Source organism: Lipophrys pholis (genome assembly GCF_963383615.2).
Source record: "Lipophrys pholis genome assembly, chromosome: 3".
Taxonomy (NCBI): domain Eukaryota; kingdom Metazoa; phylum Chordata; class Actinopteri; order Blenniiformes; family Blenniidae; genus Lipophrys; species Lipophrys pholis.
The window spans coordinates 6,494,527-6,514,027 of record NC_137627.1 but is presented as its reverse complement, the minus strand read 5'-3'; the positions used below and the strand labels follow the sequence as shown (position 1 = coordinate 6,514,027).

The 19,501-nt window shown below is 43.6% G+C and overlaps 2 protein-coding genes across 2 annotated transcripts; both read right to left on the bottom strand.

The window, feature by feature from the left end:
* Window positions 1–95: 95 nt before the first annotated feature.
* On the bottom strand, window positions 96–14,456 carry LOC308107472 (coatomer subunit beta'-like). Its single transcript, XM_080459808.1, has 22 exons — window positions 14,355–14,456; window positions 13,754–13,891; window positions 13,576–13,662; window positions 11,982–12,108; window positions 11,713–11,861; window positions 10,240–10,386; window positions 9,715–9,814; window positions 9,483–9,625; window positions 8,122–8,321; window positions 7,810–7,920; window positions 7,596–7,684; window positions 7,412–7,518; window positions 7,176–7,319; window positions 6,927–7,057; window positions 6,606–6,813; window positions 5,706–5,816; window positions 4,518–4,732; window positions 4,339–4,431; window positions 3,850–4,030; window positions 3,608–3,679; window positions 883–1,845; window positions 96–802 (listed from the first exon to the last, which is right to left on the bottom strand). The coding sequence occupies exons 1-22, from the start codon at window positions 14,355–14,357 to the stop codon at window positions 713–715; spliced, it is 3,609 nt and encodes a 1,202-aa protein (XP_080315934.1). The 5' UTR covers window positions 14,358–14,456; the 3' UTR covers window positions 96–712.
* A 2,530-nt stretch (window positions 14,457–16,986) lies between these two features.
* Window positions 16,987–18,996, bottom strand: LOC308107055 (retinol-binding protein 2-like). Its single transcript, XM_080459162.1, has 4 exons — window positions 18,838–18,996; window positions 17,630–17,808; window positions 17,422–17,523; window positions 16,987–17,152 (listed from the first exon to the last, which is right to left on the bottom strand). Exons 1-4 carry the CDS (start codon window positions 18,908–18,910, stop codon window positions 17,099–17,101), a joined length of 408 nt encoding a protein of 135 aa, XP_080315288.1. The 5' UTR covers window positions 18,911–18,996; the 3' UTR covers window positions 16,987–17,098.
* Between the last annotated feature and the right edge of the window lie 505 nt (window positions 18,997–19,501).

Below are 19,501 nucleotides of genomic sequence, written 5' to 3'. Positions count from 1 at the left end.
TCCTGGCCCGTTCAGCATGTCTGAATACATAAATGCATAGAAGTTTATAAAATACTGAGGTCAATGCCTTTGATAACACCCTGATCAACAACAGCATTATAAGCAGTATAGAGAACAAGAAGAGGTACGACTCATGTAAACATGATGTTTTTTTTTTTTTTAATGTTGTAAACTAAATCACTCGACTGACCGTGAAGAGATTCATCAATGCTGATGTTATTTACACCACATGTAGAAACGTTGGCTCATAGTGATCTACACTATCGGGTTAAAAAATACAAAACACAAAGCCCCTTCAGTCTGAACTCAGCCCATCGCTGACATTTTAACATTTCTGTGGATGGAGTTGAGCTCAGACCCGGGAAGTGAAGCGCATCTTTTATCGTCAGCACAGAAAACTTTATAAACCCTATATATTTAGAAATAAGACGCTTTAAAATAGAAAAAGGACCCCAACGAGAGTGATCCCTCTTTGCTCTTTAACAGTTTTCTCTTTTCCCTTTTACTCTTGAAACCTTAAACAAGGGTTTAGTGTGTGTTTGTGTCCAGGCTCACATCATAAAAATCTAATCTTTGCAGTCTGGGTATGAATAAAATATATAAAAGCCTCTAACCAAAATTTGACACCCCTGAATTTTAGGCACCGGGCTGGTCTGGAGTGATGGCTCTTTGAATTATTTGGTCACTGAAAAGGTGAGAAAGACGCCGCTTTCTATTCGCCTAGGAAATCGTCATCCAGGTTGACATCGGTGGTGTCGATGTCTTCCAGGTCAAAATTGTCCAGATCCAAATCGTCCAGACCCTAAGAGATGAAAATCATTTTTTTTTAATGTGAGTGAAGGAAATTCAGAAAAACAAATCATGGGTAAAGCAGTTATTTACCTCGTCGCTGAGCTCTGCCTCCAGCTCCTCTGCAGTTTCCTCAGATTCCCGTGGAGCTGCTGCCTCTTCCTCCACCCCTGTGACTACAGGGGCCGACGCCTCCAGCTCCGCCTGAGGAACAAACAAAGGCTCCAACTTGTCCTCGGGCTTCACTGGAGGCGTGGGTATGGGAGCGTTCTCCTCGTCGGCTTCTTGTGCCGCGGTCGGCTTCATCGGGTCTCCAGGGCAGTCGAGCAGTGGATCGAAGGTCGGCCCGGAGAGAGTTTGGACCGGAACGAGAGTGTCCATCACCGAGGTTTCAAAAGAGATGAGCTCCTCTACCGCTACATGTGAAGATGCTGCTTCTGGAACAAGTTCCTCAATGAGAGGAGTCTCTTCTGTTTCTGGAGCTGCAGACTCTGTCACTGGCGGAACTTCGACAGCGAATAAATCTGTTTCCACTTCTTCCTCAACGGTTGTAGTTGTTGTGTCGATTGGCAGGTTAGTGCCAACAGCAGTAAGGAGAACATCCTCCGCTGCGACCACGTCACGCTCTGCGTCTCCTGGCGCCACGGTGGTTTCTGTTTCAGTAAGAGCAGCGGGTGGAGCCTCAGGAGACGTTTCCTCAACGTCATGGCTGGCGTCTTCCTCAAGAATGGACTGAGCAATCTCTAGCTCTGTGGTAGGAATCTCACCGATCTCCTCCTCTGAAACGTCGTCGTCTACAGAGTCTGAAGCTTCTGATGCGGCTTCTACCTCACGAGACACAGACTGAAACTCTGTTGGCTCAACACGTTCTTCTGCTGCAGTCCCGTCCAGAATGGAGGAGGCTGCTGTTAAAACAGAGCCTCCAACTGCTGTCGAAACTGTATCAAAGACGACTTGTTGAGGAGGAAGCGGCTCCACTGCTACTGCAGCTTCCGACGGTTCGAATTCTGGAACAATCGGCGCGATGAGGGTTTCACTGACACCGTCCGCCGCCTCCTGCACAGAGACAAACGCATCGTTACAATTCAGTTTCACAAGCTCTAAATGACATTGTAGAGAACCGTCTGACTCAAGTTCATCACTCCTCAGTTCTTCTAATTAAACTCATCGGCTTTCACGACACGCAGGGATATTAACCCTGCTTCTCACAGTGAGTCACTTTCAGAGTTTCCTCATTAGTTTCATCATTCATAAGCAAGTAGTGCTGCCGAATAACTCGACGTTAAAAGAACAAGAAGATGTTAAACATAGTGTGTGTGGCTTCTATTTATATTCATTTTGAAGGAAAAGCAATTTTTGCTTTAGGAAAAGAGGAGAAAACGCCTCTAAGGTACCTCCTCAGTGGTTTTAGATGTAAAATTCATGAATTGTGTGAGAATCTCTGAGAGAAATATACTGTGAAAACACCTTCTACTGCTCATATTGATATAATACGAGCTAGATTACACAAATAACTACATCTAAAAGGAGTTTGCTGTTGTGTTTTTCATATTTATGGGTTTCTTTTGATCATTTTGTTCCTATATCTGCAAACCTGTCCGTTTAATATTTGACATAATAATGTCTAGAAGTCATTGAACTCTTGATTCCCTGCTAGCAGATTATCTTCCAATGTCTGACTGCAACCCTTTTCACTATATGGCAAAAAAATAAAATAAAAAATGCTTTATAAGCCACAATTAAAGATATTTAGAACATTTGACAGCCTTAATCAAACTGTGTTTATCTGCCTTCAGTCGTTGGTCCTAAATTCTATTGTTATTTTTGAGTTCAGTTTAAGACTTCATTAGCTTTCTGTCACTTCATAATATTGGTTAGGTCCCAGGGTGAGAACTTAACCAGCTAGACTATAATAGTGCTCCTCTGTGGTCAACCAAAAGAAAATGTAGAAATCAACAAGGGCGATTATAACAAGAGCACGTTACAACTATTTCGAAACCTAAAGTTTCCAGATTGGTTTTAAACTTGTTTCAAAGGTCTCTGATATTCTGACTCAGTCGTGGCTCAAAGCCTCAAGCGTCATCTCAGCTCTGCCAGCTGACCTTTGACTTTTAACTTTGTGCAAACTGCTGCTAAACAGCCTGAGGATCTATGGACATCTGGAAGTATCCAAACCTTTAAACTAACCTCTTCAGCATGGCTTGTATTGCCAATGGGTCTATTAAACCATTGCTACAGCTTGATTTAAAGTTTAAATAGTTTTTATCTTATCAAACCTTTCATGTCTTTGTTGTCTTTCAAATTCAGTTTTATCCATTTTTACGGCATCTACTACAAATTTTCACATTTCATAACTTATTTTCTTGTTTTATGAATAATGTTACACTATTTGTATTAGTGAAATCCCCACATTTCACTAATACTAACTTCATATGAAATGTGTTTTGTCTTTGTTTAAGAGTAAAGTCTTGTCAATAACCTGTCAGCACTTAGAAAGAACAACCGCACCTATAAGAACGGTAATATTCACACAAAGATTCATTGACGAAGCACAATGAAATGAAGCAGGACTAAAATTGTGTGCGATGATTTAACAATAAAGGTTAAGTCAAAGTTGGAAATATTACATTTCACGGTATCACTACAGCATCGAGGCAAGCCGCCCTAACGCAGCAGGAAAATGAAAAATACATTAAGAAGCATAACGTGTCCCACACATGCTGCCATAACCTGATGCCAAATGCACAGGCAACTAAAAGCCATGCCAGTAGGTATTTATAAATGACTGGTTTGTATGACGCAGATTTCCTTGTGTCACCTCCTGCTCGGTGAGTATTCCGTCTGGTCTAAAACCTGCAGACTCCTCCAGGACATTACGATCTTCATTTGGCTGAGAAACAGAAAAACAGACACGCTTACATTTAGACGTCACTTCTCGATCCATGCACACCAGATTGTGCGGCCAATGCACAAGTGAAACTACTTTATTACAATAAGTCAGGATCAGTTAATGAGAAGTCGATTGTTTAAAATGCAAAATCGCCAGACTTCTCCACTGACCGTGATGAGCGGGTATTCTGCAGCCGGTCGGACTCCGACATGAGTCCCTTTCAGGTACTGCTCAGCCAGCAGAGCTTGCTGGAGGCCGGGGAAGAGGTTGCTGTACTCGGTGGGGTCAGCCAGAGCATCTGCTGCCTTCTGGTTGACCTTGGAGAGACTCTCCTTCCACAGCTTCACCACCCTGAGGGAAGAGGGGCGTTTACAGCTCACCCGTAACAAGACGGGGGACAGGCACTGCGGAAGCTGTCAGAACTATTTTAACCTTTTCAACAATGCTGATTTTGACCTTGTGGCTCTTTTAAATATGGAAATGTTGCGCGTTCATTACAGGACTAACAGATAATCACACACACAAGCATTGAAGAAAATATGTAAACTCCACACAGAAAGACCCGCGAAAACAGGACTTGAAACGGGGGATTTCTTCATATGAAATTCATGAATTCTAACCATGTAAACATGAAAGAGTGATATTTGTTATCCGTTTACCTGGGGACGTGGCTGGGCAGGTAAGTCCGTGCCAGGAAGGCCGCCTCGGGCAGTCGATCTGTTTTGATCAGGAGTTCCAGACACTTGTCCACTCTGAGCATAACACAGAAAAACAAAACAGTGTGAAGACCGACGGGCTCACACAGCTCTCCTCATTTCTCCACCGCTCAGACACTCACCTCCCCTGCATAAAGTAGGTGAGGAAGGCCACATTAGTCTTCCCGTCCCTCTCCGCGCCCTCGGCCAGTTTCCCCACCATGCCCGCGTTGCCCGAGGTGGTGGCCAGCAGCAGTAATCCCCCGTAATCCTGTGCCTGGTGCAGACACTCCTGAGCCAAGCTAAACTGGCACTTTGTAGTCGCGAGCTCTGCCAGCTGCTTCCATTTGTGCTCCGACTAAAGCCCCAGCATGTGGAGGTGCCAGAGAGACAGGAGAGAGGATTATCACACGGCGAGAAGCATGAACCTCGACAAGGCGCCACTGTGAAGCAGCCGGCGAAGCCTCAGCTCTGACTCATCCTGCCAGACACAGTTCATATCATTCAAATCATCTCATTATTTCTGAATCATTTCGTGAGAATGTGTTCAGACCATTCATTTCAAGTCTTCAGGCTCTTTTCAACATTCCCACAGCAGCAGCAGCACAATGACCTCCTCCGTACACATGTATGCTCTCAATGCATCCCTCACCCTCACGACACACTTTTAATACAGCTCATAGCTAAACAAGGGCAAAGCCAATAATAATCCCCACTACTACCTTGCAACAACAATGAATGAGATGCAGTATGCTTAAGATATTAGCATATAAGAGGGTACAGCAGAGTGGCTTAGTCTGTGGAGAAACTGTAGAATATTTATTGACCCTGAATACTTATTTCCATAGTCCAGCTTGCTTTGGTGTGAATGTGTGTCTTTCTTTGCCCTGTGATGAATGGAAATCGACCCAGGATGTAACCCGCCCTCGATGTAAATGTGACTAAAATGGTAGTTTGTTATGTCCCTTACTTTTTCCTCTCGGCCCTAATTTATATTAGCTGTGGGTGAGTCGTGTTTTTGTTTGGGTTCTTTTTTCCCCACACGTAGGCAGGCACATAGAGCAGGAGGGCTCCAACGGACTGGCCAAAGATTTTAACAACACATTAACACATTAACAAGACATGTGCAGAGCTACAACATATGAGCCACACATTAAATAGCGACACATTTCAAATCCATCATTTCATCTAAAAGAAAAGTTTTTCACTAAAAAGAAAAACTTCAAAAAGTCTCGCTCTTGCTACCTGCATTCTTCCAAACATTAATATCTGGATTTCTGTTTGACTTGTAGCCACACACACACACAGACACACACACACTCTGCCCTGACCTCTGCCTCCAGAGCCAGTTGGTAGGCCGTCTGGAGCTCTCCCAGCTGCAGAGCGAGTTCAAACCTGTGCTCCGGGTCAGTGGACACAGCCAGGGCCTGCTGTCTGAAGCCCTACACGACACAAGAAAACACACAGCAGACTGTCAGCCGCAGTTACCTGATGAACTGGGCCACGGTGGAAGATAAGGCGAGACAAAGAAGGGGAAAAGTGCAAGGAAAACACCAATAAAGTCGAGTCAGAACAAACAGTACAACAGTCTATAAGATGCGTGAATACCCTAATACTGCATTGTGTCTGATGTCCTGGGACTCCTCTTCCAGAACTGAAGCTTTCACTTAATGCACAGCAACATACTTGTTTGATCACATCTTTCTTCTTTGAATGCAGTGTGAAGTGCTACTCTAAAGTGCATTTCTGTGGTTGATGAATGATTACTGAAAGGAAAAAGCATTTATCATGGCCAAGAGCAGGGGTGTCAAACACATTTTACTTCAGGGGCTACATAAAGTCAAATTTCATCTTGAGTGGGATGGACTGGTAAAATAGTACCATAATGTTTTGGTTTGTTGCGGCGCAGAGTATACGTGATGGAAATGTCAATATTTTCACAAAACCAGACATTTAGTACTGAATTATTACAGATTACAACCTCAACATAAACCTATTTTTAATGAAACCGTCCGGAACCGTCAGCCTCTTAAAGGCTGGTCTTGGCTTTTGGGCCTTATATTTGACACCCCTGGCCTAAAGGCTGAAGAAGCAGCTTGCTGAGGTTCACAGGTTTGAACCTACTGCTCCTGACTGATGGGTTAGATGCAGAGAACAAATGTTCACTCTACATACTCTACGTATGTTCTAGAAAATGACTTTCATATGCAAACCTTCTCACATGTATCTACCTGTTTCTCGAGGAAAAGTGCAACCCTGGTCCTCTGCTCCTTGGGGATTGTGGGTAGAACTTTATCGGCCGTGCTGAAATCTTTCCTCATGACGGCCGTCTGGTACTCCAGCATGGAGAGCAGCAGAGAGTAGCTGATGATATTCAGCTCTTTGTCTCCCAGGTACAGACGGTCGTCCTTCGGGATGTAGCCCAGCAGATACGTCGTCCTAAACCAAAGAAGAACTTTAGTGATATATTTTATGGGGGATTTTGAATTGACTGGCTGAAAATTGACTGAATGCAACAAGGAGGAGTAGAACTCAGAGAAGCTTGGTTGTACCTGTCCATGTGAGCGATGGTGATGATCTCTCCTCCGACATAGTAGTTGAGTCTGTTGAGGGAGCTGGTGTAGATGAAGCAGTCTCCCACCCAGAGTCCCGTCTTCACCACCTCCTGGACCTCCCCAAGTACCTGCTCATCATTCAGGCACAGAGCGCAGAGGAATGCGATGGGAGGATTAGAAAAGCAGACTTCCTCACTGTGGTGTGTGTGTCATTTCCAGAAAAAAAAAAAAAAAAGGGTTTCTGACCTCAAACGCGTCTTCTATCCCGTCCTCGGCGAGCTCCTCCTTGGTTTCCCGGACTGCCAACACTCGCTCCGGCAGGTAACGCAGCACAAAGAAAGACTCATCTGTGGCGATGCTAACCAGCTCCCCAGAGTCAGACCAGAAGATCTAAAGAAAACAAAGAATTACGAGATGGCCCAAAAAAACAAAAAAAAAAAACCACTGGGCGTGAACTTCAAGGCCGGTAAATTGTGACCAACGTGTTTGGGTTGAATCTCCACCCGGCGGATCAGTTCGTTGTTCTCCCAGTCGAAGAAGGCCAGGCCGCTGTTTGACTTCACCCCCAGTAAGAAACCTCCAAAGATACCTGTTAAGCCACCGGATATTAACTTGCAGAGATGTGACACACATACACACCACACTGCAGATGTAAGTTAAACCCACCTTCGGCCCCAAAGTCAGGCTTAAAGGCTTTAGTCTGTTTGAAGTTCTTAAAGACTTTCACCATGCTGCTGCCTTCTCTGGTGGCATACCTGGAATCATAATGCAGTTTTTAAAGGATCTATTTGGACATAAAGGTGAAACAGCTGGTCTGATTATCTCTATCAGGAGCAAAATCTACATAATTGGAGCCTTACAGGTTGAAGCAGGGACTTACTGTGAGGAGTCATGAGCCCAGACGAACTCCTGAGCAGCGCCGAAGCTCTTGTTCCTCAAGGCCATGGCGGTGTATATGATGTATTCCCCGTCTCCACACACCACCGCAAATCTGCAAGCACGGACAGATAAACAAAATACTTGATTTCATTTACACAGGATCAAGGTACTTTTGCCGATTTAAAATCATTTTATATGACCTGAAAACAATCAGTCATTATGATAAAATGTTTAAGCCCCTCTTTAACAAAGAGTCGTGGTTCACATCAAACCCCTCATTAGGGCTCCTTCCGCACACACCCGGCTCTCTCACCTCCCGTTGGGGCTGTGCTGGATGCTCTGCGGGTAAATCTCGCAGCTCCCCATGTCTTTGACGCCCAGCGAGAGCCGCTCCCCGTCCAGGATCTCAGTGTCTCCCATGGCCTTCAGGTTGGCCTGCTGCACCTCGGAGTGACGAGCCCACATTATCTTCCCGCTGGAGTCCATGGACATGGCGGGCTCCTCTCGGCCCAGCTGAGGACAAACGGGAGGAGGAGGAGATACGAACTGGATGAGGAGTGTCTGTTTCAAACAGCAGGTCAAATACATTTCATTTCACAAGGCAAGCTCCTCCTGAGAGTGTATTATACTTCTGCTGGGGAGGACACAGAGGTCCTGTCCTCGATTTTCTCTGGGGGCTGTTGAGTCTAACAACCTGCAGTGTTCTTTAGAGTCCAGAAATAAATCGTACCATATGATATCTATTGTTGTAGATTAAAGTTTTTGAGGATTAAATCACATGCTCCATTGAGTAAATAGATCTCTTTGAGTGCCTCAATGCACCATCTTGTGGTGGAAACATGAACTGCGAGACCAAACAGATCTGTTTTAAGTGAGAAAACTGGAAAACTTCACAAAACTCTTTAAAATGACACTAAAACAGTCATTGTTGTCTTTTTTGACCAAATTTTCAAGATCTCACTGATTTACTGCAAAGTAAAATATCATAAACAGTTATTTTAAGAAATTTTGAAATGGGAAAATAGTACATAAGTAATTGTGTAAAGTCGCATAGATTATTTAATATTTAGTTTTTCACTTTGCAGTAAAGATATAGTCAGGTGATCAAGAGTAGTTTTTATTTATGTTGTTTAATAGTCGTTAAAATTAATTGTAACTCTGTAGAAATTGACATTTGAAAAATATTTGTTTCAAAAATAAAATTCTGTTTAAAGTTTTTCTATGTTTGCATTTGAAGACTATTAAAAATGGACTCTAATCAAGTCCTAAATAAAAAAAGATTCCAAAAAAAAAAAAAAACGTAAAATACTGGTTTTGCTGACCCACAACAATGGCTTGATTGGTGATCTCCTCTAAATAGTAGCTGTTGGTGTTGAATTGCCCTTTTATTTTTAGATTTAACCCCATTTTGAAGCAGCCATTTTTAGCATCTAAGCCATACTCATCCAATTTACAAGCAGCACACGGTGAGCGTGTAGCAGGTTGTAAGCTCCACTAAACTCCTCTGCAGCAGCGTCTCCTCCTGCTGCTCAGCTGAACCTCAGAGTCAGGCTCATGTCAGTCACACCTTAGATTTGGGTGTTGTTAGACTTTATAAATAAAGTTGTATTAAAAGGAAATTGAAGTGTTAAGCTGCTACCTGCACACTAGATTACTCCTTAAAAATGCATCCACCTTGATGATGATGCTGCCTTCGTCATAGCCGATGGCCACGTTGTTGGAGCCCTGCAGACCGCATATACACCACGCCCGCTCCATGCCGTAGTTGAGCGTGTTTTCCAGCCGGTAGGTGTTGGAATGCCACACTCGCACGGTGCCTGCGGAGAGGGCAAAGAGGTCAAGCTGAAGCAGGTTGCCGTGCCGACTGGGTGCGAGTCGAATGTGCGAAAGTGTGAAGTCTGCCCACCGTCCTCGGAGCCGGTGAGGATGATGGGCAGCTCGGGGTGGAAGTTGACGCAGGTCACGTTCTGAGCGTGGCCCTCCAGGGTCTGAACGCAGGTTTTGTTCTGGCGGGAGAAACACAAAGCATTGGAGCGTTTTGTAAACCTGCATGAAGAATAAGAGAGTCCGTCTGTACAAAGGCTGTAGGAGTGAACGACACCTGATCCCCATTATGTGGTTTAACAAGCGTCTAAAAAAAACTCTTATGATGTAAAACTGTTGTGATTTGGTTCAAATTTTACCTGGTCTCCTTTAGTAAAGGATGCATCAGTGTTCCCTAGGCTAAAGGAGGTTCTAAAGGACGCATTGAGCCTCCTTTCGCTTATTGACAATTCGAAGGGTCCTTATCATGGCCGCCACTTAAACACTTCGGGGGGTTAATGAAAAGCAGATGGGAAAGGAGAAAGGAGGGACTAATGGGACGCACCCACAGACGGTTTCACCTTCCACTGCCGTGGTGGGAAACCCATTTTACCAAGAGTGTTCTCACCTGGTAGTCCCAGATCTTCACAAGGCGATCGTCGGCCCCGGATATGAGGTAGGGCTTGTCTCCTCCGTTGTAGTAGTCGATACAGTTTACGCCTTTCTCGTGGCCCTCCAGAGTGAAGTTGGGGGTCTTAGAGCCGAGCTGCCACACCTGCAAATGAATGGTACACCCGTGAATTACAGTTTCATTGTTGTATTTCTCAAATCCCTATATGCTGTCCTTTTTAACTTCACTGCATCTTTTTGTGACATCATCATCATCATCATAATAATAATAATAATAAATTATCTAGCAACTCAACTGGTACTCTCAATATTTCACGTGTTATCAATTCTTCTGCTGTAGTTTCCTTCGTTCTCGGCTTTGGTTAGAGTTTAAGGTCCCTCACTGTCGGCAGTGTCGCTGAGTGTAAGGATAGCATGTTTTCAAAATAAAAGATATTTTGATATTTGATAGTTTGTTTATCAAACATAGGTACCGTGGATGTCAGAGTCATTAAATTAATTCACTGAGGATAAATACAGTTCAACTCTCTAACAATTATGGTGGTAAATTTGTCTTTCTATGTTATTACATATAAAAATGGCCTTTATTTTTATTACGCTATTGGCAGGTATTGTGTTTTTGGTAGTTATTAAAAGTGTTCGGTCACTTTCTGCACTTTTTCGTCTGCTGGTTTCAGACGTTGTCCCATCTTGTTTTTCTGGTTTCATGTCGGTTTTACGATTGAATTTGTGAAATACTCTATTAGATTCCAGTCCATTAATAAACAATACAGACACACATATACCGTACTCAGTAGACTGCCGCGTGTTCATTCATTAATTATGTCCCGGGATACAGTTTCTGTTCTTTTGTGTCTTTCACATGTCTGAATGGGAATAAATTGAATTTCTAATCTAAAGAATACATAATTTCACTGCGTGGGAAACATAATTCCTTCTGTATGAATGCGTTCGCAATCATGTTGTTGGATCGCAACCTGGAAGCCTCCAAAACAAAATGCAGGCTCCACAGCATTGTGCTCGTATTTAAAGGTTTAGATGTCGTGTCACACATGTAGTAACAGGAAAGACCTTTAGGAATTGGAGGATTTATTTTCTCTCCTAATTTTTGTCTGCGAGTTGAATCCACAAGTAGTCTGGTACAAATGTGTGGGCGTCCTTTTGTTTTCAAGGGTCACGATGTGGTTTGGGGATGAGAAAAACATTAAATCAAACTATCAAACACTGTTTGTGTGTGTTTGATGATGTATTTCTCATTTTGATGGTCCTAAAACTTCCATACAACACAGCTGTGGGGGCAAATTGAAAGACCCTATATTTGTTTATGTATATAGGTTAGAAAAGATAAGGGTAGGATTTAAGTTTGGCACTTAGTGGCAGTAAAGTGGGACGTTTAAGGGAAATGGGAGAATGTATGTTGTGAATAAGGGGGGGGGGGGGGTACAAGTACTAAAAGTGCGCGTGTGTTTACCTTAATGGTTCTGTCCAAAGATGCACTGGCGAACTGGTTGTTGTCTTTGGGGTTGATGACGATCTGCATGACATAGTGAGTGTGTCCCTCAAACACCTGACTGCAAATCCACTTTTTCTCCCAGTCCCACAGCTTGATCAACATGTCATCTGAAAATACACACACACACACACACACACACACACACAATGAATACAAAGAAGGCAGCCCAAGTCGCAGCGTGGTAAACTGTCCGAACGCGCCGTGTTACGGTCCGTGTCGTTACCTACCACTGCTGGTGAGGATGTAGGGCTGCGTGGGGTGGACGGCGATGCAGCGGATGTAGTCGGAGTGAGCCTCGAACATGTAAGCTCTCTCCAGGGTGTTGTAGTTGAACACTCGGATCTGCATGTCATCCTGCAGACAGACAAAAATATCTCAAAGTGCCGTAACTGGGACACCAATCCAACCCTGCGTGGCCGCATCGAAAGAGAATCTTAACTTCGCCCAATGCCTGGAGTGAAGTTTAACGGTAACCCGTGTAAATTTTTTACAGATATTTTATGTCGAAATAATCTCAGATTTATAATTCACGAGTACTGGGATTGCATTAATTATTGGTGAGTCGCTTTAATCTGCCTCGGTGGAAGTGTACTTCTACTGACATTCCAGTCTGTAATATATGTAAAGTTAAAGGGAAAGTGAAAGAAGCAGAAATTAAATGTGTTTTGTGATTTGGGCGAGGTCAATGTGTCGTCTCTAATAACGTCAGAAACCGAAACGCCCCCACAGGACGAGAAATCCACAAACTGTGATGTTTCGACTTCGGTTTATGGAGATCGGGGGTGTCGGACACATTTTAGTTCAGGGGCCAAAACATCCCAGTTTCATCTTGAGTGGGACGGACCGGTACAACAGTGCCATAATAACCTTTAAATTCAAACTTTGAAGTTTTTGTTTGTTGTGGCGCAGATTTTACCCGATGAAAATCATCTATATTTTCACAAAACAAAAAAAAACTGCTCCTGGTACTCTTAATTTGGTTGTTTGACGGGCCAGATTGGAGCCTCTCGCGGGCCGACTTTGGCACTTTGACACATGGCCATGACGAAATGAGAGATCAAACCTCCAACTTTCAGACTGGTGGACAAACCCAGCCACAGTGGCTCCAAAGCATTTGGCTGAACTGGACCAACTGGGACCAACTGCTGCCATTGTGTGTGTGTGTGTGTGTGTGTGTGTGTGTGTGTGTGTGTGTGTGTGTGTGTGTGTGTGTGTGTGTGTGTGTGTGTGTGTGTGTGTGTGTGTGTGTGTGTGTGTGTGTGTGTGTGTGTGTGTGTGTGTGTGTGTGTGTGTGTCAAATTCACCTTTAGCTCAATGAAAGTTCCTCAATCAAATCAAGCTTTACACAAAATGTTTTTTCCCCTTGCATCTCTTGCAAATCGGTGAGTTTACTGCATTAAAATATATAAAGGACACATAATACTAACAGTGTAATGGGGTGTGAATTTAAAGAGATAGTATGTGAAACTGGCAATGCCACCTTTGTGCATTGGGTGGCAGCAGTGAGCTTCATAGCATCTGTCACGCTGAGTTTTGCAGTTTCCTTTCGAATATATTCAGTTATTGATTGTGTTAATTGCTCAACTTTTTCTTTAGAGATTGAATGAGGGCATTACTCTGTCAAAACTACAGATGATAAGAAAGACAGAAGATACGCTTGACGCCTCATCACACCCTCTTGTGGTGAAATGTGAAATTGCCATAGTGAATGACTTGAGGTTCAAGTTGTTTTGTTGCCTCTTCTTCTTCTTCATTGATAATTTCCAGTTCTATTTCTTGGTGTTTGGTGATAAAGAAGGTGACTTTTAAAGGAACACTCACTGCCCCAGCAATAAGCCAGTGTTTCCTGGCTATGAACCGGACCACTCTGACCGGCAGATCACACAGCTCGAAGGTCTTCACGATCGCCTGCCAACAGAGAAAAGCAAATCGCACAATTTAGAAGGTGCCAAGGGGTGACGATCAAAACAAGTGGGAGTCAGCGGTTGGATGTCGGAACCTGGGACTCGTAGTTCCAGACCACCACGGTGCCGCTGTACAGGCTGACCACCATCCATGGCTCGGTGGGGTGCAGGTCTGCACTCTTCACCCGGTCTGACCGGGCAGTCAGCTTTCGCTTGATGTCCAAACGCAGAGGCTGATGAATTAAAAAAAAAAAAAAAGTAAGATATAAAACCAATAACATCATCATACAGCATTATTTGTTTCACTCATATCAATACATCCAATCAGAAGAGTTCGGTGGGTGGGGGGGGGGGGGGGTGTGTCTCTCATAGAGACACTCTTGACCCTTCATACCACATTTTATATGCATGCCTGCTCCAGTCACGTCCCATCACATCAGGAATCACAGCACTTTCATGTCTGTCCTCATAAAACATGATCACACAACCCATCAGAAGTGTAAAAGTGTTTTGGTTTTTTTTGTTTCCTAGTGTGATCGTACGTTACGTTTCTGCATATGGTGAGTGCATGCGCCCTGAACGTTGTGTAATGAAGTTTTCGACTGAAATAAAAGTTAATATCCCGCTCACAAACACCATAAAACTGTGTATGAATAAAGAGAACTGCGTCGTGTGGTTGTTGTTGGTGTCACCAACCATGTTTCCAGAGTCTGGGAGTCCCCGCGGTGGTGTGTAGAAGAGTTGCCGGTCCCCCTGCTGCCCTCTCCGGGCTGCTTCCGTGGATTTCAGCGCAGAGAAACTTCCATGAACCTTCCAGCGCGCACAGAGATAAGAACGACTTCCGGTCGGAGAGTTCATAATAAAACACACACACAAATGCAAAACTTCAACACAGACTCCAACATTTTTTACAATTTTTTTTACAATTTTTTCCCACCAGTTTTATTTTAAAGTATAACCAGAATTTGAGTAATACAAAAAAGAAAAAGAAAAAAAAGAGGCGAGACGAGACGAGACGAGACAAGATATAAGATATTTCCCTTGTTTTGGCTTTAGTGGGTTTATGTTCAGATAGAGGGGGGCCACAGGCAGGCTGGACGTTGGGTTGTTTTGGTTTTTTTAAAGTGTTTTTCTTGCAACTTTGAGCTAATTATGTTTGGTCTCATTGTTACGAGCTAATTTAGGGCATCGTAACGACATTGGAAACATTTTCAAAATGGAAAAAATATATTGATATTGACTATAATTTACACTGGATTACGTTGGAAATGCCTACTGAAAGCCCCATAGAGTGATGAACTTGCCAAAAGATGGGCAAACTATGTTTTCTTGTAGGGCAATTTCAATCTAATTTAAATTGAATAATTTGCATGTCTGCAGGACCTCATGTCTAATATACTAGACTGAGATATAAAATGCAGCAAAATTGTAATCATCATTGTAAACAGTCTCGTTTCAGTCCGGAACAATTACTGAAAAATTGTTGCAGCCCATCATACTGTGTATAATTGAAACAAATAAAGGATTTGACCAAAGGCAATTGGAAAATGCATAATGCACAGTGGTTTTATTTTGAAATAGAACTCTCTCATTTCCGTTTAAATGCTGTGTGACTTGACATAGTTTCTTTTGTTGACGTGGATCCTGCCGCTTCCTGTGGAGCAGCTCCAGATCCGGTGAACCAGGAGAACCAGGAGAACACGCTGTACCTGGCTGCTGCACTGTAAAAAAAACAACTAAACAAAACAAAAACAACACGGCCTCTGACAGGCTGTACCTGCAGCACACTGTAAAAACCAACAACCTCACTCTCAGATTTTCTCCGTCCAAAGCATATCTTTTTTTTTGTTCTTTTTTTTGTTTAAACCTGGTCAGTTTTTACTTTTAAAACCATTGCCTACTTATTTCAGATTGACCTTTTCTTTTGTAGTGCATCATCATACTTTCTATTCAGATCTTTTTGAGTAGCATTTCAAGAAATCCTTTGAATATACACACTATCACAAAATCATTTGAAAAAGCACAGCAAAGGGAAGAAACTGGTGTAAATAAAGCTTTTCGTGGATACCAATCTGTTTAACAACTTTTAAAACTCCATTATTTTGTGACTTGAACATTTGCTTTGTCAATTTTTATTTCTATTTTTTCCTTTTCTGTTGTAGTTGAGTTGCTGTAACACTCGCTGAACTGGCAATACTGTTGTGTTCATTCTCATTAATGCTTTAAATCATAAGGTGATCGTAAGTCACTGATATATAGAATAATGACATAAAGAAACAATGGCTAATTTCACACCGCAGGTCTTGATGCTCAATTCCGATTTCTTGCTGGGATCCAATTTTTTTTCTCTCCCAGAGCGCATGCGCAGAAGACGACGTGACGTGACGTGACGCTGAGCATGCTATTTACGCATGGCACGCCTGTCAGTACTAGGGTTGCCAGATATGACTCACTGTTTCCAGCATAAACAACATAATAACCACACACCTGAATCAAAACCAGCCCAAATCTCTTAAAATCGTAAAACTATAATTTGTGTGATAATAAACACACAATAAACACACAAATGCACGAAATGAACAAAGTTTGGCTCCCCAATTGGGGGATACCGTCATATCTGGCAACGCTTGTCAGCCATCGTAGATCCAGTTTCAAGTGGTTGTTAAATACAAGCCTACAAAATCTAGACAACATGAGGAGGGAAAGAAGGAGAGAGCGGAAAAAAGAGAGCACAGCTTTTAACATTTCTCCAGACCTGCTTCCTCTGGTGTTTGTCCGCAACATCAGGCACACGTCAGGGACAAAGCAGTCACCTGAAGAAAAATATCTGAATTGGTACCACCTACGATCGAGGCCTCGGTCTGGTGTGAAAAAATCGGAATTGGCGTTTTCGCACGGCCACAAAACTGGTCGGATGTGGGTCGCTTGTTAGTAAAAAAAAAAAATCTGAACTGGCTCGCATTTCCTTGAGTGTGAACGAGGCCTTTGACTCCCCGTCCTCTTGTCTGATTGCTTCTCCACACCCTGATGTGTTTCATCTGTGCCTGAGTGTATGATTGTCTTCACCTGGTGGCTGTGGCATAAACTGGTCGTCTTAACGTCAGTGAGAGCAACACCAGTTTTGTAGAAAATAATCAGATATTGGATCCTTACTGAATTAAAAATCACAAAATGAGTGGGATGATTATCTCTTGTGGTAACATCAGTGTCTGTGTGTTAAATGTTGCATGGTGTCATAGAATAAATGAAATAATAAAAGGAGCGAGCAAATGTTTAAACAAGTGCAGTGGTCTTTTCTTTTTTTATCACACAACAGTAAAACACAATACAGTGTTTAAATGAATTTATTACATCTCTCCACAAGTTACATTATAAATAAACAATTACATGAATAGTTTTACAACAGCAGGCAGTAAGTGCAGATATTGTTCAGTCCAATCTTATTGTGACTTCTTGAATACTTGGTGGCACACTTTGTCCAGAACATGGATCTCCTGGCAGAGAGAGACGGGGGGGGGGGGGGGGGGGGGGCAGACCTTCAGACTTTGAGGCTGCAACAAACATATTTCTTAATAAATTATATAATCAGACATCATGTGGTTCAGATAGTGACTCTAATCTCCCTTTTGTTATCTCTGGATATGAGGTGAACTATGGAGGTGCGACTCAGAAATGTTCAGTCGAGTGTGCTTCATTGATTTTATGGCGTGTTTTTGTTTCGGCTTGCAGCCATGGAAGATCTTGTGCGTTGTTTTTTTCTCACCAGGTGCAGCAGGTCTCCCTCCAGCCACTGTCTCCAGCCACGGTTCTCCTTCTCCCCTTTCTGAACGCACACCATCTTGTCCCCATCCCAGGTCACCAAAGTCTGTTACATCACGGAAAATCGGGAGGAGAGAAGGCGACAGTTGCGTTTACTTCTCACCTCGTCTGCTGCTCAGACGCGTCACGAATAAGCGAGGAACCGTTCCTACCTTGACCTTTCGGTTATCCAGGGCCTTGGTGTGCTCCTCGAACTCCTCTCCCATGGTGAAGTTGACCTCGTAGTTCCTGAAGGTGCTGAGGGTCTTGGTTTCGAACTTGTCTCCGTTCTGGACGATCACCTTGGTCTGGTGCAGGTGGCAGGCGATCTTTCTGGTGGCGAAGTCGATGTCTGCGTTACACACGGGAAGGAACTGAACGTCAGTGAAGGCATTACCAAGAATCCGGGACATTTCGCCGACCCTTGTCATGAGAGTGTGTATAGCTGTGCGTAGGCGCGTGACACCACAGGCCACTTATTAGGATTCCTTGCTAAAAAAATGCTCGTTCACCCTTTAAAAATGACCTTGCTCCTTGTCAGATGGGCCCAAATGAGTTTCTCCGCCTCCAGTTCCGGCACTCTGCTCTGCCTATGAAAACTGCCGAGCCCGACTGTTTAGATATTCATATCCCATTTGCATTAAAGTGAAAATTCAATTTCTTCCCATCACTCTTACAGATGAGGCCCCTGTATTTACCCATCTAAATGATATTTTTGACCCATTTCCATCAGGATGTCATTTTCCCCATGCTGCTGGATGGAAATGAGGTTGAAGCATTGAGGATTTCCCGGATTTCATGCGTGAGCGCAGTGTATCGAGGGGGTTGTTCTATGAATTGCAGATAGAGTCGTGAATAATGAAAGTGTTTCTGGGGCCTGATCAATGACGCACCAAAAGGAGAGATCGGAACCTTCATTTTTTATTTTTTTTTACACCCCCACACCCTTTAAAAATGGCGAGCTGGCTCGTCGCCTGGTCCACGGCTGGAATCCATTTCCCTTTCTGGTGGATCAGGAGGATGAAAATGCAGACAGGAGTGAATCAATATTTATTTGGCGTGGTAGGAGACGGCAACCGCTCACGGAGTGGGGGTTAACTTGGCCTGACAGCAGCTCAATGAGGAAATGAAGCAATGCCTCAGCACTACTCTTGTTTTTCTCCTCTCCCCCTCTTCTCTCTCTCCCTCTCTCTCTCTCTCTCTCTCCATCTCCTCCTCTCATCCTTTCTGTCACATCCATGCCAGATTTTCTGCTCTCTTTGCTCAGCCTGTCTTTTAACGCAGCTCTCTCATTAATCTTCGTTCCTTTTGAGGAGGACTACATGCCACTTTTCTCCCTTATTTTACACAACGTCATGCATTTTGTATGAGTGCAACTCACCGAGGGCCTTCATGACTTCCTCGAAGTTGTCATTGGTCACCATTTCCCAGCGTCCATTGTAGTCTGCAGGCATTTTTGATGGGAGTATGTGAGAGCGGCGCGAGAAGGAGTTTGTCTGAAAGTTTGTTTGTCTAAGATGAGAGACCGTTCAATGTCCCAGCCCTTTATATACACTGTGCGCATGCTCATGTGTGAGAGTGTGTGTGTGTGTGTGTCTGTGTCTGTGTCTGTGTGTGTGTGTGTGTGTGTGTGTATAGGTCAAAGGACAGGGTCCGCCTGATAATTCCCTGGCGCACACAATGTGTCTTAGTGAGTATGTGTGTGTAATATAATATATCGTTCACATTCACCGATTTATGTGCGATAAGACATCTTCTCTCAGCCGGTTGTGTGTCGTTAGTGCACATGCCACTGTGTCTGTGCGTGACGCACGCTGCACTCACATTGTCTACCGCACCATCTTATTTCAATCCCCATTTCCTCCCAATGAAGCAGCTTCCGCAATTACTCATTCTAATGTGCTGGAATGGAAAGACGATGGCATGGAGCATGAATGGAGATGAGTGCTGATTAGCCGCAGCCTCAAGTTTATTTCTGGAGTCCATTTCTTGGCTCGCAGTGGAAAGATTGGTCAGTTTTTTTTAAGTTCTGCTGCATGAAATTC

Excerpts from the sequence above, each read along its gene's own strand:
- LOC308107055 (XM_080459162.1), bottom strand. The coding sequence starts at position 18,910 with ATGCCTGCAGACTACAATGGACGCTGGGAAATGGTGACCAATGACAAC. Across the intron at positions 17,524-17,629 it reads TGGATAACCGAAAGGTCAAG|ACTTTGGTGACCTGGGATGG; the intron begins GTAGGAACGGTT and ends GTGATGTAACAG. Across the intron at positions 17,153-17,421 it reads AGGGAGACCTGCTGCACCTG|GAGATCCATGTTCTGGACAA; the intron begins GTGAGAAAAAAA and ends TCTCTCTGCCAG.
- LOC308107472 (XM_080459808.1), bottom strand. Across the intron at positions 9,815-10,239 it reads TGAAGATCTGGGACTACCAG|AACAAAACCTGCGTTCAGAC; the intron begins GTGAGAACACTC and ends TTCTCCCGCCAG. Across the intron at positions 9,626-9,714 it reads CCTCACCGGCTCCGAGGACG|GCACCGTGCGAGTGTGGCAT; the intron begins GTGGGCAGACTT and ends CCCTCTCCGCAG.